The 21,525-nt window shown below is 36.5% G+C and overlaps 3 protein-coding genes across 5 annotated transcripts; 2 read left to right on the top strand and 1 right to left on the bottom strand.

Moving 5' to 3' along the window:
• The first annotated feature begins 306 nt into the window (after positions 1-306).
• LOC117994971 (uncharacterized) lies at positions 307-5,532 on the top strand. Of its 3 annotated transcripts, none has more exons than XM_034982950.2 (6): positions 307-500; positions 579-674; positions 785-918; positions 2,012-2,264; positions 2,962-3,197; positions 3,985-5,532. In XM_034982950.2, exons 2-6 carry the CDS (start codon positions 659-661, stop codon positions 4,360-4,362), a joined length of 1,017 nt encoding a protein of 338 aa, XP_034838841.1. In that variant the 5' UTR covers positions 307-500; positions 579-658; the 3' UTR covers positions 4,363-5,532. The 3 variants fall into 3 exon arrangements, with proteins under 3 accessions (XP_034838841.1, XP_069360620.1, XP_069360629.1); XM_069504519.1 differs by having other exon boundaries at positions 319-461; positions 554-674; XM_069504528.1 differs by having other exon boundaries at positions 323-461.
• Positions 5,533-9,227: 3,695 nt separating this feature from the next.
• On the top strand, positions 9,228-14,746 carry LOC117994982 (uncharacterized). The gene is made up of 5 exons (XM_034982962.2): positions 9,228-9,398; positions 9,490-9,653; positions 10,259-10,511; positions 11,627-11,865; positions 12,429-14,746. Exons 1-5 carry the CDS (start codon positions 9,383-9,385, stop codon positions 12,771-12,773), a joined length of 1,017 nt encoding a protein of 338 aa, XP_034838853.2. The 5' UTR covers positions 9,228-9,382; the 3' UTR covers positions 12,774-14,746.
• A 2,678-nt stretch (positions 14,747-17,424) lies between these two features.
• Positions 17,425-21,174, bottom strand: LOC117987686 (uncharacterized). The gene is made up of 5 exons (XM_034974717.2): positions 20,919-21,174; positions 20,487-20,629; positions 19,813-20,083; positions 18,679-18,929; positions 17,425-17,927 (listed from the first exon to the last, which is right to left on the bottom strand). Exons 1-5 carry the CDS (start codon positions 20,935-20,937, stop codon positions 17,619-17,621), a joined length of 993 nt encoding a protein of 330 aa, XP_034830608.1. The 5' UTR covers positions 20,938-21,174; the 3' UTR covers positions 17,425-17,618.
• Positions 21,175-21,525: the final 351 nt, after the last annotated feature.

The following is a 21,525-nucleotide window of genomic DNA, read 5'->3' as shown; positions in this document are numbered from 1 at the left end:
AAAAATGTTGTTTAATTAAAAATTCGAGTAACTATAATAAAATTATGCTGAGAGTTTTTCAATGAACAGTGACGAAAAGTGGAGATTAGATTTTCCGGGAATTCAAAAATATACATTAACAACACTGGCATGTCTGACAGTCGAGGAGGATCGATTTCGGAAATACATAAATCATTATTACAATAGCAATCGTTGTGATTGGCTGAATTTATTGTCTTCTTGTTGCAACGATGGATTGTAGCCAATAGTGAGCGAGTATCAAATACAAATAGCAAATTAATATTTTCGATTTCGTATTCTTAATCATTCTTAATTCTATTCAATTCTTGGTCGGTGAATTCTATTTCGTCAATTTCGTAGATTTTCGTGTTTTTAATTTAGTCTGATTTCTGAAACTGAAACTGCGGAAAAGTGGAAACCTAAAAATAGCGGAAACCTAAATGGAAACATAAAATTATTTAGTAAAAATAGCGATTTCATATTTTCCAGAAGGGCTAAATGTTAGGACTTTTTTTGATAATTTTTATTGATAATTTTATAATTTCCACATTAGGTTTACTTATGAATATGGTGTTCAGATGAAGATATAATTATAATATCAATACCTGTGCATTACCTGGATTACCTGTGCTGTGCTTTGAAATTTGTGAACGTGACAATGGGTGATCTCATTGGTAAGTAGGATAAGTAAGGAAAACTACGATAACTAATATAACTATGCACTGATTGTTCGGCAGTAATAATTCATGTTTTAGTTATGCAAAAATTATGCCTAATGTTTCAGAATTCACAACTTGGCCTCAGCATCAGCATATTTTTTACAAAATAACTAGCAGTGCTATAGGATTCTCCGTTAAAGGCGAGAGACACGCGGCTGTGGGACTGGCTAGGAGACCTGGCGAAAAATGTGATTACTGGGTAAGTGAATAATAAGTTCATGATAATCTTGTGCAATATTTAATAGAGTGAAGTTCTCTATGCATGGTCAATCTTGCTGTATATCCTGCCATAGACACACAAGATACACAATGAATAACAACAATAAAAAATATGCTCTTAACCTCCGATTAATAAATAATAGCTGATGTACTTCAAGCACACAACATACAGCAAAATGAACCATAAATAAAGAATGTCATGTTATGAAAAATCTACCAGCTATTTCAATTTAAGAGGAAGTACTTAAATTGTGAAATCTTTTCAATGAGTCACTGAAGTGATGAAATAATAAACTGAACTAAACATATACACAATACTCGCTGTGACATATTTGCTGACAAATGGGCTGACCTCATGGGTCAGATCTTGCACTTTTGTGAAAATTTATAATTTTGCTTTTTAAAATTTATAATTTTAAGTTGTTAATTTTTGTAAGTATGTTTATGTTAGTTTGTACTCGTATTTTAATTAGTGTAATTGGCTTTATGGCCGTTCTAATTAAATAATAAATAAATAATAATAATAATAAATAATAGAATACCTCATCTTGGATATTTAAGAATCTTGATTGCTGTCTAAACTTACCCTATAATATATTTATCTGGTACAGTAGAAACTTGATTATCCGGCCCTCAGTTATACGGATTCGCGATTATCCGGACTACCAACCGAAAATTGTTAGGCCAAGTGCGAGTCAGACTCGCACACTGAGGGTTCCATACTAGGGTATTTTTTCCGCCATTTTGTACAATAAATCAAAAACTATTATGCATAAAAATAAATAAAAATCTGTTTTAGAATGTACAGGCACAGCTCTTTCATATGATATCCCACTTGGTATAGTTATCTTACTTTGAAAATTGAAAATACTACTATAGTGAACTACATAGTATGCACAAAACCCGATTTTCTTCATACATTCCATTATCCGGATCCCTAACGACAACAATTAGTCCGGTTAATCCAGTTTCCACTGTGTATACTTAATTTTGTATACAATAATGTATGTATATTATATTATATTTCTGTTTATAAAGTATACTTTATTTTATACAGTTTTCTATTTTCTCAGATTGTGTTTTGCCATAATCAGTGTTGGATTGAGAAAGACGGAGCGCGCACTACCAATGTCAAAGATGTGTCTAACATTTTATCCCGTGATGTGTATACAAAATTCTGGATTTCATGGCATGGTACTCGATTGCAATTCGGTCGTACCAGTACTGGTGTTCCACTCATATCAAGGAAAATACCCATTCGAGATATACAATATGTCACATTCTCTGTCTATGCTGACAGAGGCACTCTGCAGTGGAAGCTATACTGTAAGTCAATTAATTTAGTTGCATGGGTCACCTTTAATCAATCACAGCACATAAACTGATACTGATGTAGGTATAGTATGCGATAGGTCGAGATGGCAATCAGGGTGGGGATGCTCCACACACCCACACGTCACCCGTCCTATCCTGGACAGGGTTAATACCCTTCTCATACCCATACTCATTGCCATTTTGACCTGTCGCGTACTATATGTGTGCATTAGTTAGTATGGTTCCCAGCAGTTAAATAGTCGCGTCTGACCTACGATGCGACTACGAGCTAGCGCAGGTATTGTTCCAGGCGCTCGTGTACTGTATACGGATGTAGCACTCACACTAATGCGACGCGTCTTGCGATTAACTTCAAGAACGGCTATTTAATTGGCGCAGACGGACTATAGTTAAGTAAGTTTGAGTAAGCTACAATAAAAAACAGATATTAGTGTTAAACAGATATCACAGTTAACTTCTTCTTAACTTACAAATCTATTTCTTATAGTAGCTTATTAAAATATATAGCAATTTTTTCTGACCCTGGAGTTTTTAAGACCCCATGCGCCGATCCTGGGTTAAGCTAATCATAACCCTAATCAGATTGAGGTTCTTCTTCTTCGCTCTGGGCTGGTTTCCGCACTTAAACGTTTCCGTCTGTTGTGCGTGCAGATTGAGGTTATTGATATTGATTTCTTGGATGTTTCAGTACCACCAAAATTGCAAAAACCACTTCTGAAGAAGGTGAATGGAGGTGACCTGCAGTGGGTGGCTGCAGAGGATCAACTTCCTGACGGAGCTCTGATAGGAGGATATGAACAAGAGACACTGTATATAATAAAGGCTCCGCATCGGGGGTCACTAACACCTGGCAAATTTGTACCATCCCAAGGGTTGGGCTTTATCCCATGGGGTGGTGAAATGCATGAAAAAAATAAATTTGAGGTAACTTATAGATTATTAAAAAAAACTGCCATTATAAATAATGAAAATAGCTAGATGGTCTGTCCTGTGACTTTATCCATATGGATTTATATTTCTAAAAAAAACCATGGGAATTTCGATTGTTTTGGATTTATTTTATTTTATTCAGACAAGTTAGCCCATAACTGCTCTCTCATCTGGTGGTAAGTGATGATGCGGTCTAAGATGGAAACGAGCTAACCTGGAAGGGGTGTGGCAGTTTTTAATAAACCCACATCCCTTTGTTTTCTACACGGCATCGTACCGGAACGCTAAATCGCTTGGCGGCACGTTTGTGCCGGTAGGGTAGTAACTAGCCACGGCCGAAGCCTCCCATCAGACCAGACCAGAAATTATAAAATTCCGAACCCCTGCTGGGAATCGAGCCCGGGACCTCCCACTAGTAAGACAGCAGTGCTTACCAACGCGCCAGGTAAGTCGTCTAAAAGTAAATGGATAAAAGTAACCTGTGTCCATGTCTGGGACGCAAGCTATCTCTGTACCAAATCTTGTGAAAATCAATTTAACTATGAAAAGATAGATAGACAGTACATTTATAATATTGGTATTGGATTGGTATTCTACAGATTATTCTGAATTTTACGTTTAAACTATCGTGAGTGATTTCCGCGTCACATCCGCGACGAGTGCGCGAACTGACTCCCTTGAAAAAGGACCCCGGATGGGTTTGAAACGCTAACGTCGACTAAACACGTGAGTAAAGCCGGGAGTCGGGACAGATATTACATATTATTTTGAATGTTTCCAGGTCCTATGTGGCTTCAACTGCATTTGGGTATCAACATGCAGCAACCGGATTCCAGTGGGTGCGGTGGAGGGAGGCTACTCGGAAGATAGTCATGAGACACTGTACATTGGTCGTGCTGTCGAGGACGGCTACCTCATACCAGGAAAAGTTCAACCATCACACGCAGTTTGTTACATCCCTTACAATGACAGAGAAATTGGTAAAAAGGAATATGAGATTCTGGTTAATCCCCAAATTTCCATGCAGAGTCCAAATCGATATTTCGTATCTCATATGGACGAAATATCTGAAAACAGACTTGAAGTGGACGAAGAGAACGCATATGTGAACGTTATCTGGGACAGTGAGGACTATGCACCTAGCTCAGAATCAGAATAAGCAAAAAATCTGAAAATCTTTTTCTAAGGGAGTATTTACATTTATTCGCGTTTCGCTGAATGATTTTGGTTACAGTGCGACAAGGCTCTCTTGGCACTGAATGACATTGACAGGGGGGCGCTGTTGGAGAACAAAGGCTTAGAATATTCAAACAAGAATGAAGGGGACACTTGACGGCAAAGTTCCGACTTTCGCCGCGGCACCTATACAGTTCCGGTTCTATCAGCCGCGTACAGCGTCGTACGACTGCTAGCACGCTAAAACCAGTGTTCAGCGCTGTTCCGCCGCATACAGTGCTGTTCCGCCGCATACAGTGCTGTTCCGCCGCATACAGTGCTGTTCCGCCGTGTACAGCGCTGTACGTGGACTATCCTCGCCGTTGAAATTGCAACTTGCATTATAGTGCTGTAAGCGGCGTAATAGCGCTGAATGCTGGGGTTAGCACTCACATAATAAAGACAGACAAAGACAAAGCTGAACGGATGCGTACGCAGCTCCATACAAAACTAGTGTTTTCTATGGACAAAAGCTGAATTGAGCTGAGTAATGTATAATTAGTAATGCCGACCCTGCGTCGTCTCTCCCTGCAAGGTTTGCTCTGTGTTCGTCGACCGACTGTATGACGTCTATCGCTTTAGCCTGTGTCGTGTACAAGTCTTAAGTGTAATGCCTGTCATTAAGAGTAAGGCATTGGAAAGTGTTATATTTTATACTTATTGCACTTCTGTTTGCTGTTTTTTATTATACATAGGTAATAAAAAAGTTTATAATTATTATAAACTAGATGATGCCCGCGACTTCGTCCGCGTGGATTTAGATTTTTAAAAATCTCATGGGAACTCTGATTTTCCGGGATAAAAAGCCTATGCCCTTCCCCGGGATGCAAGCTATCTCTGTACCAAATTTCGTCAAAATCGGTTGAACGGATGGGCCGTGAAAGGCTAGCAGACAGACAGACACACTTTCGTATTTATAATATTAGTAAGTATAGTACCTAATTCTAATTATATAAATTATAATTTGTAAATATCTGTTAGCTGGTACCTATCTTATTTATGTTTATGAATTTTACTGTAAGTAGATATTATAATTATTATTTCGCATAGCATTGTGTGAGATTAATAAATGTTTATTGTAATTTGTAACTTTGATATTAAAATATTACCACAACTTTTTGTCTGGTCAAATTTATTAAAAACTTTTTATCTCTCGTTAGTTCCTTGTTTATATTTTTGTAATATTAAATTATATTTTTTTTAATTTATAATTTAATGGTTTATAATATAGCCCCATTGGCCATTGGCCATTGTGTATGATCGCCCTATGGAAAAGTTTTATGCTGTCGTTAATTTTATCATATTTAACGCAATGGAATTAAAATATATCTACCTAGATCAAAACTAATAAATCACAGAACATAATTTTGAAATCCATCAAAGTGAGAAATTAATTATTTAATTTTAACCTTCCTGCCTAAAGGGAAGTAATTGGTTATCGCTTTTTCTGAATATCATATCGACCGAAGTTCGAAACTATAGGTCTAAAGGTAGGTAGGTCAAAATCTGAGAACTTATCGATATAATATTTGATGTAGGATTTCCTTCTGTTAAAACTAGATTTAGATTTAAATAATAATTATGTATTCGCTGTTGATTACTTTCAAAAAAATAAAATAAAACACTTATATATTTTCTAAAACTATCAAATAATTGACCGACATAGGTACCGTTTTATACCACGGAAAGTTGGTACCTATAGGGTTGGTCTCTCTGTTACGTAATTCCACCAAGAGTCACCAACCAATTGCAAACATAATAGTTATTTATGATATCAAAAATCATTCGAAATAAAATTCAAAACTTTTTTTTCAAAAAAACATTCGAAATTTAATTCGAAAACATAGTTTAGTTTGTGATTGGTTGGTGACTCAAAAATTTTCTTCTCTACACAAGGTACCTACCTCACAGAACGAGCCCTCTATACTAACCCTGGTCGGTGATAGTAACTTCTTGCCACACGAGTAGATATTATACCTACTCGTGTGTTCTTGCCGTAGTCTCTGGTATATAGTGTGTTATCTATGTGCCGTAGCCTGGCCTGGATACAGTAGGTATAGTATAACGCATTAAATTTTACTCCTCACGCGCCATAACTTTTTGTGCCAATCGCAACTTGAAATTCGCTTGTGGTGCCATCTAAGCGCGAGCACGGCTAAACAAATAGATAACAGTTTACAAAAGACGTCAACAGATGGCGGGCACATTGCTGTAATTTTAATGACATTAATAAATTATAACCAACTTTTCATGTTTTCGTGTGCTGTAGTAAATATTTATATGTATTTCTGTTAAATTTATCTGACCCTGCTTTAATAACAGGACTCTGTAGTCTGTATTTCCTTTCAATACCTCGATAACTATATTCCAAGGATTGATTTACGGACTCGATTCATGCCTGAACGACTGACCACGGCTACGGATTACGGACTTGTTTTTGTTTTGTGAAATGATTTTTCTGTGAATATATTTGTGCAGAAAAATGCCACGGAGATCTCGATGTGTGTCTGGATGTGACTAATTTGGTAAGTATAAAATCAGCTCACTCGTGATCTAACTCAAAATTACTTCAATGAGTCAAACTCTGTGCACCATTAAGGCACCATTAGGACATTAGGTATTTTATCATGATACTAGGTATATAATTCCTGCGATTTCGTCCGCTCGAAAAAACTATTTTAGAAATCCCGTGAGAAGTCCAATTTTCCGGGATAAAAGTGGCCTACAAGTTACAACCGTCAATGCAAGCTATGTCTGTACCAAACAGATGATGACCACCACTTTGTCTACGTGGATTTAGGGTTTTTGAGAATCCCATGGGAACTGTTTGATTTTTCCGTGACAAAAGAAGCCTATGTCCTTACCTGGATGCAAGCTATCTCTGTACTAACTTTCATCATAAACGGTTACACAAAATTACTGTAAAAAGCTAGCATACAGACAGGTTGACACACTTTTGCATTTATCATATTGCTGTGGATTATTAACTACTAATTCTGTAAATTTTTTGTTTTGTAATTAAGTGTACTTACAACATTTGTTTTGAACTTTATTGACCAAGTTATTTTTATATTATAGGTATCAACTATCAACTAATTAAGTACAATAAGTAAGTATAGACTAATGCATATTTTATGTTACTATTTTTTCAGATGTTTGCATGGCTTTCCAAAACCTGGCTACTCCTCTCTATGAAACCATTTAAACAATGAAAAGAGATAGTAGGACAACATTTAGAAAGCAAGACTGATGATGAAATATATACCTAGTTACGAATAGGCTACTTGACTCATATCTAATTTCGTCCAATAAATGATTATTTATTATAGTATTTTGCTTAAGACAACGAAATATATCAATAACAATTATTAAAAACGCAGGATGGATATATAAATCCAATTTAAAAAAATACAGTTTTTATTTTTATTTGAAACGCAGAAAACGCTGTCAGCCATAATGTGACGTCATTAAATATGTAAACAAAGAAATGTCATCCCTATGTCACGCGGGGACTAACGTAGTATCCATATATATAAAATTTAAAGTCCTGACTAACTTATATATCAACGCACAGCCTAAACGTCTAAACAGCTGGTCCTAGATACATGAAATTTGGTGGGTGTGTTCTTTGTAGGTAAAGAGAAGGTATCCACTAGGAAAGGATTTTTTGAAATTCCACCCCTGAGTGGGTTAAATGGGGGTTTGAAATTTATGAAGTCCACGCGGGCGAAGTCACGAGCATAAGCTAGTTTTTATATGTTTTTAAAAACTCATAGTAAACGTAAAAAAATATCGTTTTCTCTTTATAAATTGAATAAGTTATTAAGTACCTAAGACTTACAACAAAGTGATCTTTGCAAAAATAAATTTGGGTTGAAGTCGTTAGTGATATAGGATCCCATTAAGCAAGTCTTCACGTGTTACGTATATTTATTTCACTGGGCACTCTAATCCACAACTTTCCTGTAGTCTTTATCGATGCGTTTTTACATTCTCGGATGATACAATAACGATAATTACTATATTTTTCATGTAAACTAGTATAGAAGTCATGTTTGTTAAACTTTGGGAGTTGTTTACAAATGCATGACGTCAGAGCACAGATAATCTATCGGCCAAACATGGCCGACAGTGTTTCACCTGTCTAAGAAAAATATATTTTTAAATTAAAGTTTTACGGTTTTTAGGGTGCAAAAAAATATAGTGTTAATTTTTTTGATCTAATTGGACAAATATTAACCATTTAAGACCTACTTAAAAAAAGTGTCAACTAGCCCATTGTCAAATTTGCAATCACCAGTTTGAAGATCGTTGAAATACACCAGTTGTGGTAGGTAGTAATATGAAAGTTATGAAAAGTAAATAAACAAAAATTTTGGATTTGAGCGTTACCTTTTTCACAATCTCGCGGGTCTTGAATTTGGGTATGTATTTTATGTACCTAGTTACGAATTTATGAAAATAAAATACTTTACAAAACCTTAAAACCTTTTTATTTCTAGGTATAGTGTTTTATAATTTAGTATCTTAAAGAGTCAGTCTTGTAATATATATTTTTAAACATGTTTTAAACAAACGGTAATGGAATTATTGATATTTTTTTAAAACATGTTCAAAAATATAAAATATGCTAGTAAAGTACTTTTATAAATAGCATTTAAATTTTCGCGCTCTCGCACGCCTAGCGCGCTATTAGTGCCCTCTAGATGTGAGCACACGCGTAACTTTCAAAAAGAAATCTTAAGTCGCACATCTATCTCTAGTAATATAGTAGATAATCTATAATCTATGGTTGAACGTAAGACACAGACTTATAAGCGGCACCGGCGTCCGGCACCAATAATCATAGACCAAAATAAGAATTTAATAATATTTTCCGAAGAGATTTCTTCGAAGACGACATAGCATGATTTTCATAAAGGATTAAGGATATTAAGCCTTAACGTGGCCTTAACAAATTGACAATGGGTGATCCAATTGGTGAATATTTGTGATTGTGTTTTAGTTAGCTATTTATTAAAACCAAAACCTCTTATGGTGGTAGGTGCCTATTTAATTACATTTTTTTCAGAATTCACAACTCTGCCTCATCACCAACTTAGGTTTTACAGAATAACCAGTAGTGCACTAGCATTCAGCGTTAAAGGAGAAAGACAGTCTGTGTTTCGGATGAGTAGTCAAAGACGCGCAGCGGTAGGGCTAGCTGTGAAACCAGGAAAAACTTGTGACTACTGGGTAACTTGAAACTACTCATTCTTTTTTTATTATTTGTAACAAAAATTAATAATAGATACCTACCTACTTAGAAAAAAGATATGAAGTGGACAGGGAAGCATTTACCTATCCCTATATAAGAGATCTCTACCTGATACTTGGCACTGGGAGAGGTCGTAAAAGAAAAATAGGATACAACAAAAATAGAAGGGAGGCTTTATTTCTTTCTTTGCTCTGGGCTGGTTTCCGCACTAAACGTTTCCGTCTGTTGTGTGTTAAGGGGGGAGGGGGGCCTTATATAAATGTTAAAATAAATATGTTTCCATACATATTAAGTAGGTACATGTTTTTATACATGTTATAAGCCTTTGAAAATACAGAGCTGATTTTTATAAGACCTGCAGGTAGGTACTTGTAGGTAGGATTATTCAAAGATAGATCTCTTTTTCCAGGAAAACAGAGTTCCTGTGGGATTTTTAGGAACCAAGCAATTCAACTCCAATTCAATTGTGCAATTTGGTAATTTCAAATAAAGAAACAATATTATGCAATTATTTTTAGTTTTTTTAATACATATACTATGTGCTCTTGACTGCAATCTCACATGGTAAAATTCTCTATTGCAGATTGTGATAACACCAGATAAGTGTTGGATAGAGAAGGATGGCACTCGTGTGGGCAATATTAGACAAGTACCCAATATTTTGACTGGAAATGAATACAACAAGTTCTGGATTTCCTGGCATAAAGCTCGGCTACAATTTGGTCGCACCAGTGATGGAATTCCACTCATATCTAAGCGAATGCTTGTGCAAGATATACAATATGTTACATTTACTATCTTTGGTGACAGAGGAAATATACAATGGAAAATATATTGTAAGTCAATCATTATTGATAATTAGGAGGTGGATTACCCAACAAATCAATAATAAGTAAATATAATTTATTATTCAATGGAAGACATTACGTTTTTACAACGATAACAGCAAATCGTGTGAGTGACATAGTCTTACAAAAAAGGAACGCAATTTTTTTTTTCTTAAGTGTAGATGTAATGAGGTTACACGTATCACGACTACACGAGTATGAGGTATCATGTTCCAATAATCATACATAGGTACTTTAGAAATACATAGGATACAGAAATCACCTAAACAAAGCAAAACTGTGATAGAATTTGCTTTTTCCCCAGCTTTCGACCAGCGGTTTAGGCTGTGCTTTGTAGTCAGCATCTATACTATTCTACTATTAATATTCATTTTCTATTTTACTCCCTCAGCAATGCAATTTCCGAAAATCCTTTCATATCCATCATAACAAGAACCTACATGCAAAACCTCAATTTTCTAGATCCAGTAGTTTGAGATTGAGCTGCACATTTATGTCACTTGTCAATTGATCAGTTTCTCATTTTATTAGGGTTCCGTACCTCAAACGGAAAGAAGGAACCCTTAAAAGTATCACTTTGTTGTCTGTCTGTCAAGTAAACCTATAGGGAACTTCCCATTGAACTAGAATCATGAAATTTGGTAGGTAGGTAGGTCTTATGGCACAAGTAAAGGAAAAAATCCGAAATTTATGGTTAGGTACATAACAAAAAAAAAATTAAAATGTGTTCATGAACAAATAATCCATATTTTCAAAGTAAGATAACTATACCAAGTGGGGTATAAAATGAAAGGGCTTTACCTGTATAGTCTAAAACAGTTTTTTTTTTATGCATAATAGTTTTTGATTTATCGTGCAAAATGTCGAAAAAAATACCGGAGTACGGAACACTCGGTACGCGTGTCTGACTCTCACTTGGCCGGTTTTTTATCATAGAGAAGCACTTACAGCCGCACTCAGAGTCTCTAATCGTTACTTACGATTGAGTTAAAACGAGACAGATTTATGTGAGAGATATAGCTCTGTCTCGTTTTAACTAAACTTAAGTAACGAGTAAACGTCTCTGAGTACGGCAGTAAGTGTTTAATTTGTGTATGTTACAGTGCCGCCGAAATTAGAAAAACCTGTTTTGAAGAATGTGGCAGGAGGTGAATTGAAGTGGGAAGAAGCAGAACAAAATGGTAAACTTCCTGATGGAGCTTTGATTGGAGGATATGAAAATGAGATACTGTATATAATAAGAGCTAAACATGAAGGGGCGTTGGTCCCTGGCAAATATATACCATCTCACAGATTAGGCTATATTGCATGGTATAACATGCCTGAGAAGAAGAAATTTGAGGTGAGAACTATGACAGTTACAATGTGATTCTTATGCATATAGGCAAAAACACACACAAAGTGATATGTGACCTAAGATGGGACGCATTTAAGCAAGAAACATAGATCGCGGAAGAGTATTCCAAACCATAGCCATGCATATGAGGAATGATGACACAAAAGAGCCTCAATAGCTCAACCGGTAAAGGAGTGTACTGAAAACCGAAAGGTCGACGGTTCAGACCCCGCCCGTTGCACTATTGTCGTACCTACTCCTAGCATAAGCCTGACGCTTAGTTGGAGAGGAAAGGGGAATATTACTCATTTAACATGGCTAATATTCTTTAAAAAAAAAACAAAAACAAAACATTTCATTATATATTTATAGATAGACAATGCATGAAATAATATTTTTATATGCGTCTGCTACATATAATGTGAATAGAGCTTTAGTCTGTATCCAAAGCTGTGTCTAGACTGGTGCAATGACATTCTGTAATCTATTACAGACAATAGATATAATATATTCACCTTAACATAATCATAGCTTGTTAGCAAATTTCTTGTAAGGTCAAATGTTTGCAGGTCCTATGTGGGTACAATTGTATTTGGGTACCAACATGCAATAAAGCCATACCACTAGGTGCAGTTGAGGGTGGATACGATGATCAAGGCACCCTTTACATTGGGCGTGCACTTATCGAAGATAATGTAATACCTGGAAAAGTTCAAACATCGCAATCTGCCTGTGTTGTACCTTATCATATGACAGATATTCCGAAACGCGAATATGAAATTTTGGTTAATCCACTGATGTATTCAAATTCCTGTCTTCTACCTCTTACACCCCAAATGTCAAGAAATGTTAACACAGTGTATGAACCTTGGGAAATAGTCCTAGAGCAACATAGTTCAGATTCAGAAGTATAGAGGGAGATGAACTGGCAAAATATAGAATGGAGAGAAACTGACTGAAGTGACCTGACCTGGGTATAGAATAGAATCTACGAGGATGAAGATGTGCCTTATTCGTTATTGCATACAAACAAACAAGAAATATAGGCGACTCCGACGTCTTAGAGTAAAGCCACACGATGCGTTGCGTCGGAGGCGCGGCGCCCGAGCGATGCCGCTGCGTCATCCTATATAGAAATCACTGTACAATGCTACATGATGCGTTAGAGCGGGACACGATGCGTTGCGGCGGCGGTGCGTTGCCGGAGTGTCGCTGCGTAGTCTTACATAGAAACTTGCAACCACCGAGACGAGGCTGGGAGGGGTGAATGCGTTGCGACGTCGAAGCGGCACCGCTCAGTTGTTTATGCGTCACAAGGAAGGACACTGTCCAACGCTGCTACGGCGCCGCTGTGACATAACAACGTTGCGGCGCCGCGCCGCACCGCTCGTGTGCCCGCTGATACAGTGAAATCTTTGCGGTGCGGCGCCGCAACGCATCGTGTGCCCTCAGACTTACGACGTCGTGCGGCCCCGACCGCACTCGCAACGGACTTGAAACCAGAGAGGCCTAGGCGGGTTGAAGCCACACCTGCAGCGCCACAACGCACCGGAAACGCATCGTGTGGCCTCAGTTTTAAAAACCCAACACACTTGAGCTGCGCTGCGCGACGTGGCGCGCCGAATATAGTTTATTTGAGTTTGTATGGAGCAAGGCGCTGCTGCGTCACCCTTAGACTTACGGTGACCACATAAGGCTTTTTAGGGTTCCGTATCCGAAGGGTGCCAACGGGACCTTACTACTAAACCTTCGGTGTCAGTCCGTCTGTATAAGCGGACTGTATCTCGTAAACCATAATAGGTAGAGTTGAAATTTTCACATTTGATGTGTATTGCGGCTATAGCAAAAAATAAAAGTTTCAAAATGGCCGCAATGAAAAATAAAAAATGATATTTTTTCTATACAATGGTAGGTACGGAACTCATTGAGTGTGTTTTATAATAATTATTTAACAAAGTACCTGTACCACTTAGGGCCGGTTGTTTCAAACCATTGGTCTTCGTACGATACGTTCGTTAAAATTTAACAGACGTAGACGAACTTTAACATCTGTTAATTTAAGTGCGTTGCTTCATTGTACAAAAAACTGTTCGCCATTGTTATTTTGGTTGCGAAACTAAAAAATAACTTACTTCTCCGTACCTATCCTTTTTTTTTATTTCATTTTAAGTATATTAAATTATATACATAGTTATTAATATTGCTACTTCGCATTTTAAACACTTTTTCTTTCTTACAAATTCTCTTTCATCTTCAAAAAAACTACCATTAAAAGCTTTGAATTAAATTGATTCCATTATAATTTGTAAATAAAATATTCCGTTTGTAAGAAGTATGAAGTTACGAACTGATTTGACGATCACCAATGACTCCAGCACTGGTTAACGTAAACGTAACTTTTTAACGAACGTTAGCGCTAATAGATGCTGAATCAACGCTTTTTCTTTACTTACGTTCGTTAGCGCCATATTTAAAGGTTACGTGTCCGTCAAAGTTTGTTGAAACAACCGGCCCTTAATGTAAAATGTACAACTAGCATTCTTGCGAATAACTGAATATTTATTTACAGTACGCGGTAAAAAGTAATGTACATCGACCTTTAGGAGATAGCTGATTTGTTGAGCATCTGTCGTTGAGACCGACAAAACGTCATATATGTATGAGTGACAGAGACAACGCTCTACAAAGCTGAAATGTCATTCTGAAGGCCGATGTACATTACTTTCCGTAAATATTTAAGTAAATACTTGCGGCGATTACGCACTGCACTTCCGTCATCCGTGAGAATACCAGCGATTACCTACGACATGTCATAAGCTCCCATACAAAACAAAAAAGAACGTATTTTTACGGACTCGGATCGGATGAGTGCGTAACCGCCGTTACTGTACTAAACTAGCGGCACGCTATGATGGCCGGTTTGACGTTTGTCCGCTCATGAAGTTCCGTATTAATTGATAACGACTTTGAAGGAAATAATTGTATTACTTTATTGACGATAGTGATGTGCAGAGATTCATAAATTTTATCGAATGTAGTTTTAGGTTTAGGACTCAAAATTTATTTATTAAATTGATTTCTTAAATGTATACAAGTGTAGAAAAATCAGTTTGCACCATTTAAGGGGTGAATGTACTTGTGAATATGAACAATTTTCACTATGTGGACAAACCTCTGAAATCGCAAAAAAATATCAATAAATTTTTAAAAATGGAATCTAATACGATCGTCACATAGGATCGCTGGCTAGCACAACTACTACCTCCGGCAAACTCGCGTCAATGCTCAATGCAAAACAAAGCAGTTTCGAATTGACGTTGCTTCGAAAAGTATAAACTGTCAGTGCAATGCGATTGTGATATAGTTTTGACCTGGCTTTGGATTTCAAATATTGATACTGCATTACTGTTGACCCTTGCTCGTTAATTTGGACTCTGTTCAAGCCCTTTGTTGTGGATTTCGTCGATATGACCGAACGTACGCAGAGAACTGTTCTAAATAGTCAGACACGTGAGTTCCTAATACGCCTTCGTAACTATTTCGATCGTGAAGCTCAAAATGGAGGGCCAATTTTACCTATAACGTCAGTGGTTGAACGCGTAGCTGATGCGCTTAATATTGGACAACGAACTGTTAGACGGATAACTAAAAAAAAATATGGCGAGACTGGCACAGAAGAAAATAAACTTCACACACCAAAAAAGAGAAAACGAGCAAAACCAGTCGTAGGCATCGATAGCTTTGATGCCGATGCTATCCGAAGACATGTTTACGGCTACTATTTACAGAAGGAGTATCCAACAAGAAAAAAGTTGGTGCATTCACTGAAGGAAGCTGGATTATTCTTCGGTGGGGAAAGTTCTTTAACGAAGATTTTGAAGACCATTGGATTTCGATACAAAAAATGTAACAAACGCAAAATATTGATGGAAAGATTTGATATAGCGATGGCAAGGTATACTTTTTTACGGCAAGTGAAAGAAATCAAAAATTGGCAAAATGTTGTGTTCTTGGATGAAACATGGCTTAATGCTAACCATACTGTAGGCCGTTCTTGGAACGATGACACAGCAGCATCTACTTCCAAAGTTCCTGTAGGAAAAGGATCGCGACTTATAATTTGTCACGCCGGAACCATCAACGGGTTTGTCGAAGGTTCTCTCATGGCTTTTGCGTCAAAAACCACTGGAGACTATCATGAAGACATGAATGGAGAAAAGTTTACTGAATGGTTTACCTCAATGTTGTGTAGCCTCCCTGAACCATCTATTATAATTATGGACAACGCCCCATACCACTCGATGCAAATTGACAAGCCACCTGCCCAATCCCAAAAGAAAGCTGATATCGTCGCATGGCTTCGTAAAAATGGCGTAGATGCAAACATGAATATGTTAAAAGCGGAATTAGTACGTCTTTTAAAAGAAAACAAACCAACCAAGATCCGATACGTCATTGACGAAATAGCATTAGAACATGGGCACAGAGTTATACGGTTACCGCCTTACCATTGTGAGTATAATGCGATTGAGTTGGTGTGGGCTCAAATTAAGGGATATGCTGCAAGACACAATACAGAACCCCCATTTACCACAAAAAAAATGCTAAAATTATTAGAAGAAGCTTGTGAACATGTGACTAAAGGAGACTGGGAAAAGGTTGTGAATAGAACTGTTAAATTAATAAGGGAAGATTATGAAAGAGATGTGAAAATAGATAATATTATAGAAAACGAACATATAATTATTAATGTATGTGATGATAGCAGTGACGACAGTGAAAATAGTAGTATGGACGAATCTGATTAATTATGGCCTTTTGTGGCACCTTTTTCGGTATCTTTTGTATTCATATGTTTCTTGTGTGCATATAAAGTATGTATATTCATTTTCGTTCAAATATTCAGTTCGTTCAAATAAATTAAATAAACATATACATTTTTGTTTTATTAAACCTATTTAATCAGGTACAAAAACAAAACTTAATTGTTTTTTGTTCGAGAATAAATTGACATTCCACATCACTATTGTAATGTGTCAAACCGGCCATCATAGCGTGCCGCTAGTGTAGTACCAGTCGTTTATGAGTAACCAAGCTTTTGTAGAAAATTAAAATCACAAGGTTATATGTTGGCCAAAGTTTATTATGTACAGTAAACTGTTAGTATAAGTATATTATGTGCAATAAAGTATTTATTACAAAATAAGCATTTTATTTTAAGTACTTCTTATTATCTACTAACTACTACCATTCATTTTTAGTTTGTTTGTACCTTAGGCATAAGATGATTAAACTAGTTTTCTTTCTTTCTTTCTTTATTGTATCACTTTGTAGTTTGCCATGCCTTGTTAGGTGCTTATAGAATAGAATAGATTTTTATTCAAGAAAACTTTTACAAGTGCTTTTGGATCGTCAGGTAGTTTAATTTACTACTGGTTCGGAATGCCGTTTCTACCGAGAAGAACCAGCAAGAAACTCGGCGGTATAACTAATATTTTATACAGTTTGACAAAAATCAACCTGTTTTAAATACATTGACTAATATATTACTTCGTATGGACAGGGTTATTGAACAAACAAAATGGCACTGACTCTGGTACTTTAGCACCAATGGAACCTCAGTGACGTCTGGATTACAAACGGGTCGTTCATTAGTATCTAAGAGGTGGCGCTGATTTATTTGGTTCCAAAACCGTGAAAAAATTTGTTCGCGTGACCATATCCTTTCATTTATATGGAAGTGTAGTGTATATACAACATTATATGCATGGTTGCAAGGCCTTCATGGGGTCCAATAAGCAATTTCTAATGGTAGTCTCTCCATAAGTTGTAATATCTCCTCTTACCAATATTTCATATGTGTGCCTTTCCACTTCTTTGCCTTTGTACGGTAGGTAGCATGTCTTGTACAGCATATGAATTTTTCCAACCACAAGATCATCACCGACCATCGCTCGACCAATATAAACATCTTCACCGTTCACTTCTGATGAACCAGCTATTAAGGCATTTTCAGGTATAAAATTCTCTTTACACTTGACCCACAAGGCGTTGTAGCCACAAAGAATCTGCAGGTAAAAAAAATGTTTGATTAATGATTACAAAATATGACGGGTTGTTCCCGTTGAGTCACACTCCCGTAAGTAACAGTGTGACTCAACGGGAACAACCCATCATATTTCGTAATCATTTATTGTAAGTGACAGTGTTCTGTCACTCAATATGAGAAAAATTCATCTTGAGTCACACTGGGACTCAAGAATTTTATTTTTCCGTTGAGACACACCCACATATTATTGCGTGTGTAACAAGCGTCATTGAACGTGAAAAATATCCTTGAGCCACACTGTGACATAGCGTCACTTTACTTTACTTATATTTTTAACAAGACTTAAATTTTTTAAAACATGTGATTCAATTATGGTACAGTTCAAATAACCATAATACGAGGTAATTATTTCAAAAACACAGACATACATCATCATCATCAACCTACTGGACATAGGTCTCTTGTAGGGACTTCCAAACACCACGGTCTTGGGCCGCCTGAATTCAGCGGCTCACTGCGACTCGTCTGATTTCGTCCGTCCACCCAGGGGGGGGTCTTCCAACACTGCGTCTTCCGGTGCGAGATCGCCATTCCAACACCTTGAGACCCCAACGTCTATCGGATTTACAAACTATGTGCCCTGCCCATTGCCACTTCAGCTTCGCAATCCATTGAGCTATGTCGGTTACTCTAGTACAGACATACACTTCAGTTTTATTTATTAGTATAGATGTAAAATTGTGCAAGCAAGCAAGCACCAATATACTTACCTCAAAATGTTTTTTTGCATGTTCAGCATGGCCCCATGGCACAAAAGCTTTCTTTTTTGATGGTACATATTTTCCAGGACACAGCGATCTGCCGTGCCTGGAACGAGCAATGTATATCGGTTCATTCTCAAATCCACCTATTAATGCATCCTTAGGCAGCAGCTGGCTACTATCCGACACCTTAACCCATTTTAATTGACCCTCTTGTATACTGTGTAACTTATGACTGGTAGGTCTCAAAACTGGACCAGCTAAAAAATAAACACTCATAATAAGCTACTACCTACTTAAAGTACTATTATTAACAACTAGATTAGAACACTTACGTATATCGTAAACTAGCTGATGCCCGCGACTTCATCCGCGTGGATTTAGGTTTATTAAATCCCATGGGAACTTTGATTTTTCTGGACAAAAAGTAGCCTATGTCCTTCCCCGGGATATAAGCTAGCTCTGTACCAAATTTCATCAAAATCGGTTAAACTGTTGGGCCGTGAAAAGCTAGCAGACAGACAGACACTTTCGCATTAATAATATTAGTATGGATGCAAGTACTTATAAAAAATCCATACTACTTAATCCATACTAATATTATAAATACGAAAGTGTGTCTATCTGTCTGTTAGCTTATATCCTGGGGAAGGACATAGGCTACTTTTTGTCCCGGAAAACGAAGGAGTTCCCACGGGATTTTTAAAAAACCTAAATCCACGCGAACAAAGTCGCGGGCATCATCTAGTACCTACTAAATACATAAATACCAAACCATGCAAATAAATGACAAAAACAAAATAAATGACAAAGACAAAAAGCAAAGTTATTATTGTAGACTGACTATCATAAAATTGTAATAATAATTATATTATATGCAATATTTGAAAACAATCAGGTACCCATATCATAAATGCAAAAGTGAGTTTATTTGTCCTTCAATCAAGCCGCGATGGAGCAACAGATCGACGTGATTTTTACACGGATACAGTAAAAAACGGAAAATCAACGAGTTCCCACGGGATTTTTAAAAAACCTAATTCCACGCGGACGAAGTCGCGGGCATCAGCTAGTTTACGATATACGTAAGTGAATTTGTGGGCGAATGCAAGCTAGAAATAATAAAAAATAAACTAGACATACACTCAACAATAAAATCTTGATATTGATCAGCTGTAACTCTTATAAATCCAATTTGCTGTTTTGGGTTCTGTTCACTAAATGTGTCTGCGTATACAAAAAATGGATTTAGGTGCTTGCAGGATTCCACAACTCCAAGTTTTAAAGTGTCATTGTACCAACTTAACCATAACTTTTCTGGCCTCCTAATATGTAACGCAGGTAATTCAAACGAAGTAACTTCTTTCTCATCTTTTTTAAAAATTATGTATAAAGATTCAAAATTCAGCTCTATCTGCAATGTTAGATATGAATATCAATAATACTTGTAAAATCGACCAAGTGCGAGTCGGACTCTCGCACCGAGGGTACCGTACTACAACAGAAGTAAGACGGTAAGAATCAATTTTGTTAGCAAACCACAAAACTTACTTTGCTTATTAAAATATCAAAAAAACTATAATAGTTAGAGCGTTGGTTTTATTTTTTTCTGTGAAATAGAAACTTCTATTGACCATAATTACTTCAGATTTTTCGTTTGGTAAACTTCAGATAAGTGCTTCGACTTTTCCATAATATGCACAATAGTTTTTGATTTATTGTGCAAAATGTTGGAAAAAATTCCCGAGTATGCAACCTTACCTACCTCGTTATCTTTTATATCAGTCTAAAATATAATGTAAACACCTGAAACTCACCTGATATAATATTTTATGTGGACACTCTTTACTAATAAGGAAAATTTCCCCACACCAATCTGTGTTTCTGGCAATTATACTAAATGTAATAGCACCACTGTCTGCTTTAAACATCTTGTAAGGTTCTTGTAACACTTTTGACACTGAAAAAAAAAAGGTTTTTTTAAGTAAATATGTGGCATTATTTGTTATATACAATCTCTAAATGAATGCCACAGTTTTACAAGTGCCAATGCTATCCGTTTAACCTGTTCTATCATTTTGCGAAGGGAGCTAATGCTAACCCAGGGATGACTGGATAAGAATAAATTTAGACCTGTAATTTTAGTTTAAGAGGTTTAGTTCAAACGGTTCAACAGAATTACCAACAATCTCCACAAACTAAACTTAGCACCCTTGGTAGCACCCAATATATGATGCAATTGCACTTACTCTTTAAAATGTCTTCCATTTCAGACTGGTTCTGAATACTTATCTAAAAGGTTACCTATATAACACTAACACGTTTTATTACAATAAAAAATATCTTAATGAATGCGGTTATTCGGACCATTATTTGTAAATAAAAAATTAGAAAGATCACTGACAGCTGACAGACGACCACAAACGACAGTGACATTTCACATTGTTTCAAAAGAGAATATTCAAAAGATTCAAATGCATAGAGATAGTATACAATTCAAATGAGATTCAAATATATATGATCACTTTGTTGTCTGTCTGTCGGTCTGTCAAGAAACCTACAGGGTACTTCCCGTTGACCTAGAACGCAGGTAGGTCGGTCTTATAGCAGACACTAGGGGAAAAATCTGAAAACTGTGAATTTGTGCTTACCTACATCACACAAAAAATAAAAATTGTGGTCATGAACTAAAAATTAGTATTTTCAATTTTCGAAGTATAATATAACTATATAAAGGAAGGTATCGTATGAAAGGGCATCACCTGTGCATTCTAAAACAGAATTTTATTTATTTTTAAGCATCATAGTTTTTGAATTATCGTGCAAAATGTCGAAATAATACGACTGTAGTACGGA

Source organism: Maniola hyperantus, chromosome 2 (genome assembly GCF_902806685.2).
Source record: "Maniola hyperantus chromosome 2, iAphHyp1.2, whole genome shotgun sequence".
Classification (NCBI taxonomy): Eukaryota; Metazoa; Arthropoda; class Insecta; order Lepidoptera; family Nymphalidae; genus Maniola; species Maniola hyperantus.
This window is presented reverse-complemented; position numbering and strand designations above follow the sequence as displayed.